This window comes from Lingula anatina, unplaced genomic scaffold (genome assembly GCF_051362555.1).
Source record: "Lingula anatina isolate TDL-2025a unplaced genomic scaffold, LinAna3.0 unanchor82, whole genome shotgun sequence".
Taxonomy (NCBI): domain Eukaryota; kingdom Metazoa; phylum Brachiopoda; class Lingulata; order Lingulida; family Lingulidae; genus Lingula; species Lingula anatina.
In genome coordinates this window covers 814,792-826,859 of record NW_028257603.1, presented here as the reverse complement: position 1 = coordinate 826,859, position 12,068 = coordinate 814,792, and the positions used below count along the sequence as shown (strand labels likewise).

The window sequence follows — 12,068 nt, the reverse complement described above, 5'->3', positions numbered from 1 at the left end:
CGCTTCTGTACCACTGCTAAATCAATGTATTTTTGTGACAGTAAAATGTGCTGAATTTTACTAGATTCTAGTGATATAAACAGGGGCGGATCCAGAGCTATTTACTGACAGTCTTCCAAAATATCTTTGTTGATTCATCCTCCAATTTTGACCGTCCTCCAACAGGAAAAAATGGATACCCGTCAATGTAAACTACAAACACCAAATGAACTACAAACACTTATTGTAAGGACAAAACCTTAACATTAAACACTACTGTATTGCAATATACCCACTGTAGAAGTCAGTCCTATTGGTATAAATTTCTTTTCACTGCTGAGACATATTGCTTTGCTGTCAGGTAAACATTGGGAATTCAGCATTTTTGTCACAAGACTGTCAACCTCTCTGCTTTTCAATTATTGCTTTCCATTATGTTTATTCCTCTAAAGGCACATCATTTGCTAGTCAAAATAACTGTCCTCAGTCATGCCATGATCAATCACCCAAAATTGATCTCAAGCTTATAAGTTTTAATCCCAGATCAAGAATCACATCATGCCTTTCCTTGCTAAGCTAAGAGGATGACTCCAGTCCTTCATCTCTCTCGTCATCAGTTCGACTGTCAACATGGACAACGACATCGGTAGGATAAGAGTGACCGCTTGGGACCTGACTGTGGCGCCCACTATCTCGACCACTCCTCTTGGACGCTGCTGACATGGGTGTGGCACGCTCCTGTTTGGTTGGTGTTTGTTGCTGGACAGGTGGCGCCACTGCTTCTTCTATATCCAACTCGTAATTCTCTGAGCCATCGAGATCGACCATTTCCACCGTCTGTGGGACGTAGGCACTGGCTGTGAAAAGAGAATAGGTAGCTAGGGGCACAGGAGGGGGCTGAGTCCTTGGTCCCCCCAAAATTTCTTTTTTGGTCCCTTTTTTCCCTCCACTCCCAAGGGGTCCCTCCCTCTTGAAACTATCCCTCCCTCTTCCCAGTCCCTCCCCTTTGGTAGCACACAACATCATGTGGAGACTCTCTATGGAACTAGCCAGTTTCTCCATAGAGACTTTAATACTGTGGGCGGAGGCGTTGGTGATGACGGAGGTATCGCTGGCGCGTCTCGCCTCCTGGTGTTGCCCCTTACTGACCCAGGTCTGGCTGTCACTCCCGCGGCGCGAACTGGGAGGAAGAGCCACTGGCGCTATTCTGTTTTTTCTTCCACGCTTTTTCTTCTTTTTCTTGGTTTCTTCTTTGTCTCTTTGTACACTGACTTGGGAGTCTATTGACAATCTCCTAGATGCTATAGACTGAATGTCTGGAATAATAGTGAGATCTGGTGGTAAAATCATTGAAGAATTTGACATTTTCATGGTCAAACACTTTTTTAAAATTCCTATTATTATTACTATTTTTTTTTTAAGATTTCAAAGTCAGTGAATAATACTTTTTCAGCATTAATTTTCAGTTCACGGAACAACCCACTTTATTTCGAAATTTTAATTTTTTAAAATTCTGAATCATAAATTTGCATAGCTGCTTGGAACGTGCTCCATGGACTTCAGGGTTTATACCAATGCCTTTCCACTCAAGCTGAATTATACAACTTATGTTCTGTGAGGAATTTCAGGCTTAAAAGCAATATCCTTAAAACTCCTAAACTGGCAGTACATACCTGAGTCTGAGTACCTGCGAAGGGTACCTGCTGTGGGGTGGATCATTCCTCCCCTGCGACGCACCAAGTTAGGCATGGCTTGGACCCACTGTGACGACATGTCAGCTGACGTGACACTGTTCAAGTCAAACTTCATACCTGGAATGTACATGAGTGTGAATTTTTAATACATATGTAGAATGGGAACTTTATGTATTATTACTGTCAAGGTAATATTGTTGTCAAGGAGATACTGCTGTCAAGGAGATATTGCCGTTGTTGTCATGGAGATACTGCTGTTGTTGTCAAGGAGATACCCTTGTCAAGTCATTTTTTCATCAGGTAATATATACAGAAAGGAGAAATCTGTATCACTGCTGACATAATAAAGTTTTACCTCATACATGGTGTGCCAATTTATGTCAAAGCAGAATTTCATATCTGATATGAAATGTGTATGAGGAGGACCTTGTGTCAGTTTGTATTTCACAACTTGAAGTTTAAAGCATTTAAAATTTGTGCAAGAAATAGAGATATCTGAAACTTTTTTCTTTTAAATTCTTGAACAACATGCCAGTTCAATCAAGCATATTTGTCACATTTTATCATTATGAATGTGCAGTGCATGCAAAGGAGTACGTGCTACACGTGTGTACACTCACCCAACGGATCATCATGGGTACTGCAGAAGCTTACGGACATGCGCCCATTGTTGACATCCCTCCTCTTAGCAAACGCCTGAGCTATCATCTTGTGTTTCTTTAACTTGACTGGCTTGTTGTCAGCAATACGAAATACCCTGTAATGTTATGATGCACATCTTATTACTTTTTTATGAATGAAAAACATTTTAATATGAGACAACTATTTATTAATAAATGAGGTCAGTCAGACTGCTTCATCTGCCAAAAAAATCAGTCATGAAAGTTATATTTTCTTATACTCTTTAAATCTATCTTTTAACTTGAAATGGATGATCATTATAGTGATGTACATTATATCATTTGCATTTATGATATAAAATCCATTGGTTGATGCTTCTACACAAGTTCTCATGATTTAAGTTTTTACCTTCTAAAGAACCTCTTCCAAGCATCCAGGGCTCCGTAACATAGAAAGCATTGCAAAAAGCGATATCACATTGAGGGGGACGTGTATGGACAAGTTATGAAATCAAGACGTTTACCCTCGGTTGCAATGCGAGATGCTTTCGAGTTATGGGGCCCAGGGTGGCTTTATACACCCATAGCTCTTACCTTCTAAAGAACCTCTTCCAAGCATCCAGGGTGGCTTTATTCCAGACCCATAGCTCTTACCTTCTAAAGAACCTCTTCCAAGCATCCAGGGTGGCTTTATTCCAGACCCAGGAACTCATGGCTATACCAGCACCAAAGTAGGCAAAGATGTGGATCTGTACCGCGGCCAGACTGGGACGACTGGTCAGCTCACACTGCGTCTTATCCCCTGTCAGTTCTGATGTGGCTTTACACCTGTGAGACAATGATTGGATATGAGTGACATCTCTCTCTCTCTCTCTCTCTCTCTCTCTCTCTCACACACACACACACACACACACACACACACACACACACGTGTCTGGCACACACACAAATATTGAATTGCCTTTCTCTAAAATTCCATTATTTCCTGTAGTTTATGATACCCAAGCTGTGCACTATGGCTTTCAAATTTGTACATTTCTTGAAAGCTTCCTGCTGAATAGGTTCAGGTTCATCTTATGCCTACACAGTTCACTTTTGCTTTCTTAGTTTTCACCTTCTGAGACCTTTATTTCAAATGAACATTCAAGAAAACACCTCATAGTTTTTTTTTTAATTTTCTAGGCATATTTGTTAACTTACACTGTATATTCCTTGAAGGCCTCATACCAGGTTGACTCCCAAGTAAACATATAGATGTGTACTATCAATGTGATGAATGAGAAGACTATGGAAAGCACCGCAAATACACCTGGAAATAGTGAGAAAAGAATTCCAAATCTTTCCCAAATTTAAGTAGACATCCTTTGGGAATTTTCCTCAAAGGAATGCTGCATTTTAATAGGACAGGATTTTCAAATAAATAAATAAACAGATAACATTCTAATATATAAGAAACAAGAGGCAATAACTTTTGTTACCACCATCAGGGAACATATGACGCAGTGCCAAAATATTAATTTTTTTACACCAAATTATCTTAGGCATTAAGCAAAGATCTCAGGGCGCATTCCCATAGATTTTAGATTGATCTATCCCCGTGGGGAGTCTCACTAGATTACTGTCAGATAATCCAGCTTAAATGTCTGTCCTGCCTTCTACAAGCTGTAAGGGGGTAATTAACTGTCGTGCCCGCTTGGCTGACAGCTATTTAGCGTGAACCCCCAGGGAGTTAGGTCGATCTAGTTGGATCGATCTAATCTCCGGGAATGGGGTCTAAAACACTAGTCTATGCCTAGTTTCAGCTTACACTGAATCTCACCTAATCTAAATATAGTTTCCATGATTTTGGCTGTAGCTTTATTGCTGACCACTCCGGGACTTTCTTTACGGAGTTTGCACAGTGTGGCCAGGCCTGAAATAATACAATTATAACTTTTTTAAAACTCTGTTTACATACAAATGACTAGTCTAAAACCATATCCTCTTTGCTCCCTTTTCATTTTTTTTTTAAACATTTTTTTTACAAAAGGTAAATTTTATTTTTAATCATTTTCTGCAACATAAAATGCTCACCCAATGGATAATTTTACACCTGGTCCAGTTCTATTTACTAAATGCAAATATTTACACATTTCAAACTGGAGTAAAAAGACTTATCAAAAGCAAACATGCAAAGAAAAAAAAACTTTTCCATCAATAATTTGTTGTAAAACATAAGAGCTAGTTCAAGTCACAGAAAACCTTTTCCATCTGTTCAATGATGAATTTGCACAAAAATCAACACAAACATGATGAAGTCTACATACGTCTGCAAACTTTGGATTATTTTTCAACCACTCACCCATGCATATAACCATCAGTCCTATAGACATCAGTACTCACCCATACATATGACCATCAGTCCTATAGACATCAGTACTCACCCATACATATAACCATCAGTCCTATAGACATCAGTACTCACCCATACATATAACCATCAGTCCTATAGACATCAGTACTCACCCATACATATAACCATCAGTCCTATAGACATCAGTACTCACCCATACAGCTGACCATCAGTCCTATAGACATCAGTACTCACCCATGCATATAACCATCAGTCCTAGGCTTCATTCACATGCAATGTCTATTTTCTAAATTCTATTTTCTATTCGCGGTATGTCTTATGATCACGGTCTGTGCCCTGAATATCCCGCGGGGTAATTACTGGCAGCGCGAGCCAGTTTCTATAAGTTACTATAAGTAACTGGCTCGCGTTGCCAGTAATTACGCGGCGGGATATTCAGGGCACAGACCGTGATCATAAGATAGCGCGAATAGAAAATAGAATTTAGAAAATAGACATTGCATGTGAATGAAGCCCTATAGACATCAGTACTCACCCATGCATATAACCATCAGTCCTATAGACATCAGTACTCACCCATACATATAACCATCAGTCCTATAGACATCAGTACTCACCCATACATATGACCATCAGTCCTATAGACATCAGTACTCACCCATACATATGACCATCAGTCCTATAGACATCAGTACTCACCCATACATATAACCATCAGTCCTATAGACATCAGTACTCACCCATACATATAACCATCAGTCCTATAGACATCAGTACTCACCCATACATATAACCATCAGTCCTATAGACATCAGTACTCACCCATACATATAACCATCAGTCCTATAGACATCAGTACTCACCCATACATATAACCATCAGTCCTATAGACATCAGTACTCACCCATACATATAACCATCAGTCCTATAGACATCAGTACTCACCCATACATATAACCATCAGTCCTATAGACATCAGTACTCACCCATACATATGACCATCAGTCCTATAGACATCAGTACTCACCCATACATATAACCATCAGTCCTATAGACATCAGTACTCACCCATACATATGACCATCAGTCCTATAGACATCAGTACTCACCCATACATATTACCATCAGTCCTATAGACATCAGTACTCACCCATACATATAAACACCAGACCCACAGTGACTACCAGTCCTATTGGCATTAATACAAAGACTCCTCTGACCCAGTGGTTGATATAGCCAACAAAACATATTCCACTCAGGGAATCTCCATCAACCTGAGACAAGAATGGGAGAGAATTGTGTTAGGAGAGATTGTGTTGGTTGAGATTACATACAAAGTGATTTGAATTATGACTTGGATTGTGTAAAATGTGATCGTGTTTGGTGTGACATTGTGCTGGTTGTGACAGTGATGATAAATGGCATATCTAACTAAATTTCCTTCATTTTAATATCTTACATTTATAATAAACCTGTAAGAACATATTATATGGAATACAAATACTTCATTGGAAGTTTGTGCAAAACCTACTAAAAAGACCAGCCATTTGATCAAAGTGAGTGCCAAACTTCCATCAGACCTATATCACAATTGATAAAATGTGTTACCATATATGAATACTTTCTTAAAGGACATTTCAAGCCATCCACAGAGGTTTTAAATCATCACATTAAAATATATCACATCAACAAGTGTTTCTCTTTCATTCCTACCTCCGTGACAGCTAAACATATGATAGTAAGCACCAGTGGAAAAGACCAGGCAAAGATATGAAAGTAGGCGATCTTTCCTGCTATCAGATCACGAGCAGTGCCCAGAGACTTGAAGGTAACACGCCAGCAATATGCCAGGATGACAAACCATGTGACCCCAGCCATCATGGAAAAGTAGACGAATATAAAGATGAAAGTGCATGAGGCAGTTTCTCCTGACCTGAAAATGGGAAAAATTTTAATCAAACATGTGAAATGCCTTTTAAATAATGACCATCAATAGCAAAACCATAATTTCAAAGTAACATCAAATCCACAATGATTATTATTATTTGGTATACAAGTGGGAATGAACTGAATCATTACCCTATCTTTGGCTCCCCGCTTCTTAAGGTTCCATCAGCCTTGCAGACGATATCCTGTCTAGCACCTGGTATAAACTGGGCCAACCACCCAATACTGCCCACAAAGAAACAGGCGTTGATGAAGAAAAGGATCAGCGCCGGGTAGCGGTTGGCATTCTTCCAGTCAATTATGAATGTCAGCTGTGAATTAGAAAGTAGTGTTAGATGATTCAGTTGAGATGACAGTGTGATACATCACTTTTTTTCGAACCTATTTCTGCATTGTGTGTTGATAAAAGATAAAATGTTGTGGCAACAATTAGGCTTTTCACTTATATTGAACCCTTCAATAAATGAAGTTATTGGACTCAAAAGTTGTGGCAGAAGCAAACAATAGCCTGTTGTTTACAGATATGATTTTTTTAACCACAGTTATCTGTAAGTTATGACTTTTCTATATCCTACTTTCTGTAAAAAATATCCTAAAAAGTTTGCCTAAGACTTAGAGGAAAATAAAATCAAATCAATATGGACATTTGACTCATAGGAAAAAAATATTTGAAATAAGTTCAGCAAACATATAAAGAGGAAAAAGCGATGAAAGAGGACCTTTCAAAAAACACCCTGAAAATGAAAGAGCTGTATGAAAGAACACGACTCTATACTGGGAGGTTCAGAAGTCATAAATACAACACCCAAAAGTCCAGGTTTCCAAATAAATCTAAAGACCTTCATATATCAGTAAATATTTTAGAAAGATAAAAGTTTCTTGCCAACACACCAACAGACTGTTCATATAGTCAGCACCCTTCAGCCATGTGTCAACAAACAACAACCAGAAACATTAAAACACTTTAACACTGAAATACTTACCTCTACAAGTGCCAATGAAAATGTGTAAAAAAGGAAAATTGTCTTAGTTCTTTAGCACTTAACTAAACACATCTTTCATAGCTTGCAAATACTACTAAATTTTTACCTTATTTTTCATATAATAACAAGATACTCATTTACTTAAAATGAATCCCAGTAAATCCTATTTACTTCTTAAAATTTGCACTGCTTATCACAATGGGGTGTTATTTTGTTCTCTACTGCCTTTGACCGATTTATTGATTTAAGGGCACATTCACTTCAAGTTGATCTGTGGATAGAATATGGCCAACCCACTTTACAGCTTGCCACGTAATCCCCTGACAGACACTGAATAGATTTCCCACGGGGATTATGTGGTAAGCTTTTCAAGTGTGTCAGCCATATTTGATCCACAGATCAACTTTGGTTGTGAATGTGGCCATGCAGTAAGTGTTATCGCCTAACTTGTATGTGTCAGGTGAGACAAATTAAAAAAAAAAAAAAAAAAAAAAAAAAAACCTACCAAAGCAAAGAGTGTCAGCACCAGACACAGAGATCCCACCACACCTATGAAGATATGGACCTGCCTGTGTTCGTCGTCAGTAAACAGAGGGTTCTGGCACTGTAGGCCACACCCATCCACCCCCTCGTACCAGCTGTCTTTGTTAGACGTGGCAACCAGGGGCGCCTGGCACGTGGAGCTGGTGTTGAAATTGAGGTTTGAGACAGGGTTCTGAAAAAGAAAAATATTGACAAAACTGATCAATTTGTTGGGAATTTTTTTATAATTATTAGCAATATTTGAGGTAATAAATTTTGCTGTCATCACACCAAAGCAAGGAAAAATTTTGTGAAAAAATTTTCCTATAAAAATCTTCATTATTAGTTCTCTTTCTTTTTATAAATGTGACTACCAAATATGCATGAAATCTGAAAAACAGAATTTTTAACAAAACATTAGTCTGTACTTTGACTTTTGTTCTACTTCCAATCTGGGTAGAATATAAACGAATGCTCATGAATCACATGCAAATCAGTAGATCTTTATGATTCCCTGCAGAGTCATTAAAATTTTCTTCCATACATCTTACAGAGAGTTTAACACAGCTCATGCCCAAGGCAATATATATTACTCAATACCTTTCAACCTTTATGATTAACTCACCACTAATAACACAGCACAAACAATTAATAATACCAATTTTATTTTAATACTAAATCAAAAAGTGACCTAACGTATGTACACAAATTCCTGCCAAACATTTCAACATATAAACCTACATTATCAAATATAAGAGCAGAAGAGATTCATTCAAGCTCCCTATAGTGAGTGATTCATTCAACACAAGGCTTTTATTTCCATAGCCTTTCTTGAGCGTTGAGGTGGAAAATGCACACAAAACCCCAGTGTTTGACATTGAGGGGCTCAGCCCATGGATCCCTACAGAGCTATGTGTATGTTAGGAAGGTAGTTTCTTTTCTTTGTTTGTGCGCCTTATTGTGCTGGGCAATATGGGTCATTTGTTACTTTTTGGATCTCGCTCACATGACTTGAATCATGCTAGCAAACATTATGTTTAACATTCTCACCATTGATTAAAAGGGACAAAATGACGATGTATGTGGAAATTAATATGTACATTTTCAAAATAATTCATTAATTATTTCAACATTTTAATTTCATTCTGATTTAATTGACAGAGCATAAATTACTCTGAAATACAAGTTAGTCTGTTCAGTCCGGACATTCAGGACTTCTAGTACTAGTATACATCTTTGGGCACAGATCATGAACCCCTCATCATTGTGGCCTCTGCCTCCATACTGTTGATTATAATTCACATTAATACTCAATATGGCATTTAGGAAGCCACTTCTGCCGATGTCTGTACAGGGTTCATAATGTCAAAACACAGATTTAGCCTTTATGAAATTGGCCAGTTCAAAACCAATCTTAAATTGCCTAGTGTGAACTGTTCTCCTACCAGTAAGTTATTGTAGTGTCTATAGGTCATTTGCTATTACTGTTTGTATATAAACACAGCTGAGGGGAGAATCTCCTCCTTAGCTACCCAGATCAATTTATGTTCAATACAAAAATGTTTAAAAGTTTGTAGTACATGTAAACTAAAAGCTGTTTCTCTTTACAAAAATTCTTACACCAATACCTTGTGTTTCACTACTGGCCTTCAAATCTGAATAATCTTAAGTTAGACTTAACTTTAATCTGGTATGTACTAGTAAAAGGCTTGAGCAAAGTTATCTGGTTTGGGCATAAATTTGATTAATTTAAAGAAAAAATAAAGGAGCTTACTGAATTTCAATGAAATTGAAAGTATATCCACTTCTTTCAAAATCATCTTGAGCTAATTAAAAACCATCTTGAGCTAATTAAAAACCAAATTTAAACTTCAGATCAAAAATAAAAGTGAAACTAAAACTTTCTTTTTTTCCAAAATCACCTTTCAACTAATAAAAACAAAACTGAACTTACAGAATTACACTGAGATTGAAAATGTGCCCCCTCACACTTCAGAAACTCTGGCCACCCTTGCACAGTCTCCACAATCCTGCAGGGCCCTCTCGTCTTCTCACACATGTCCTTGGAAGGAAGCTCGATGACGCTGCCATTACACGGCGGCATGTACACCGCGCACAGCAGCGGCTGTACGACAGCCCAGCACTGCGGCACACTTTGCAGGCCACTCCACAACTTCAGTCTCATCTGAGCCTCTGTCTGGTTGGAGGAGTCGTTGACTAGCGCCAAGGAGGTCTGTGCATAGGGGAGTGGGGTGCCAAGACAAGTCGAAGTCTCCAGAGGCTCGCACGATGCTGCCATCTGGCAGCCTGTCAAGGCAACGGTGGCAGCGGAGGTAGTGATATCAACGGAAGAAGGTGTTGTTGTGACAGTGCTTGAAGCTGTCTGTGCAGGCACTGTGGTAGAAATGTTGTCGACAGCTGAAGTTGTTGAAGTATTTGTGGCATTTTGACCAAAGGTGATCCCAAGGCAGATAAGGAAAATGATGAGAGTCAGAGCAGGAGTGGAGGATGCCATAGTGTGACCCTCCTCTACACCACCTCACACACCCTGGGGAAACAGAAAGTAAAATGTCTGAGGTCACTGTTATAAACATGGTTTGCTTATTTTACAGCACGTTAATGTGACTTGATGCAATCGTGTACCTCAGATATATCGCACTTGCAGTAAATGTAAAACACCCATTCTAAAATAACTAAAACAGTGAAAAGAAGGTGAAAACAAGTGTGAAAACAGAAAACGCAAATACCCTGCCTTCATAAAGGCCGATTTATACAGAAAGTCAAAGTGAAGAAGTGTACTATATAGTAGGTTATCTCAAAGACACTTCTGTCTTAAACAATACTTCTACAGCATATCAACGCCAGGTTTAGAAAAATAAGTGATAACAAATTGACATTTTGGACAACATTTCACTAAACTTCTTCGTGAAACACCGAACTAGCTGAAGAAAGCCGAGTAAGTAAAACTAAAGGCTGCACAAACGAACTCCATAAAGAATTTAAGACAGAAGCTCAAACTTGCCATACCTCCTTTCCAGCGTCTCTATCAACTCTGCCCTGTACGTCAAGTCTTCGAAGCACCCATGAATATTAATTGTTTGTATTTCGTTTACACATCAGATCTACATCTTTCCTTAAACGATCCCCAACATTTAACAAGGACTAACACAAGATGGTATTCTTTCAACTCTATTACCCCTCAAGTCACGTGACGGGATAGATAAGGGAGCAGCTCGTAGCTTAAATATTCACAAACTTACAAAGCCACATTGCGTTCGCACAGAAAAAAGTATAAAATCCAATGAAAATTTAGCACTGTACTGATTCTTTTTCTTTGCAAATGCCTCATCTCTTTAGTAACAAGATCAACACCAATCAACATGCTCAAGTAATAAAATGGCTAATCCTACAGAAATAAATTTCCCCTGATGCTGCTGAAAATGTTATCCCAAGATAAGCTTAATTCGAAGCTAGCTCTCCCGATGAGTCTTTTATTTCTGGTGTTTCTTTTTTCAGTGTGATTGGCGAGTCGATTCTTTAAGAAATTAATTTGGCAGCTATCTAAAACAATCATTTCAATATACGTTAAAAAAGAGAAAAATTTCGGTCAAGTTTAAAAATGTGTAGCCTACTTTCAAACGTTTCTGTTTAATATCAAATAATAATTACGGTTAGCTGAGATAAAATGACATTTAAAACTGCACTTTCGATCAATTGCTTCGACTCTTGTCAATACTTTTTTGGTGTATACATTCTAAAGATTGAACGGCTAGTAAAACACCACTTACTGGTACATGTATAAAAATCTGTCCCGTTAGCCCCGCCCCCCCCCCCCCCCCCCCATGTGTATAAATGTTGATAATAAAATTATTCATTTTATATATTAATCACTAAATTGATAGAACCATCTGTTTATTCATTTGTAAAACCATATGTTCATTATTAGTTGTACAGACTGGACATTGAAAGT

At 38.2% G+C, this 12,068-nt stretch overlaps 1 protein-coding gene across 1 annotated transcript; it reads right to left on the bottom strand.

The window, feature by feature from the left end:
• Positions 1–205: 205 nt before the first annotated feature.
• Positions 206–11,491, bottom strand: LOC106164572 (protein smoothened). The gene is made up of 12 exons (XM_086998460.1): positions 11,126–11,491; positions 10,053–10,646; positions 8,082–8,291; positions 6,726–6,904; positions 6,360–6,579; positions 5,797–5,920; positions 4,113–4,205; positions 3,494–3,602; positions 2,948–3,121; positions 2,294–2,430; positions 1,653–1,790; positions 206–1,295 (listed from the first exon to the last, which is right to left on the bottom strand). The coding sequence occupies exons 2-12, from the start codon at positions 10,611–10,613 to the stop codon at positions 556–558; spliced, it is 2,685 nt and encodes an 894-aa protein (XP_086854586.1). The 5' UTR covers positions 10,614–10,646; positions 11,126–11,491; the 3' UTR covers positions 206–555.
• Between the last annotated feature and the right edge of the window lie 577 nt (positions 11,492–12,068).

Bases quoted from the DNA above. Each gene is read 5' to 3' on its own strand.
- LOC106164572 (XM_086998460.1), bottom strand. From the start codon at position 10,613: ATGGCATCCTCCACTCCTGCTCTGACTCTCATCATTTTCCTTATCTGC. The intron at 6,580-6,725 runs GTAATGATTCAG...TCCCATTTTCAG, and splicing joins AGCGGGGAGCCAAAGATAGG to GTCAGGAGAAACTGCCTCAT. The intron at 3,603-4,112 runs GTGAGATTCAGT...CACTATTTCCAG, and splicing joins GGAAACTATATTTAGATTAG to GTGTATTTGCGGTGCTTTCC.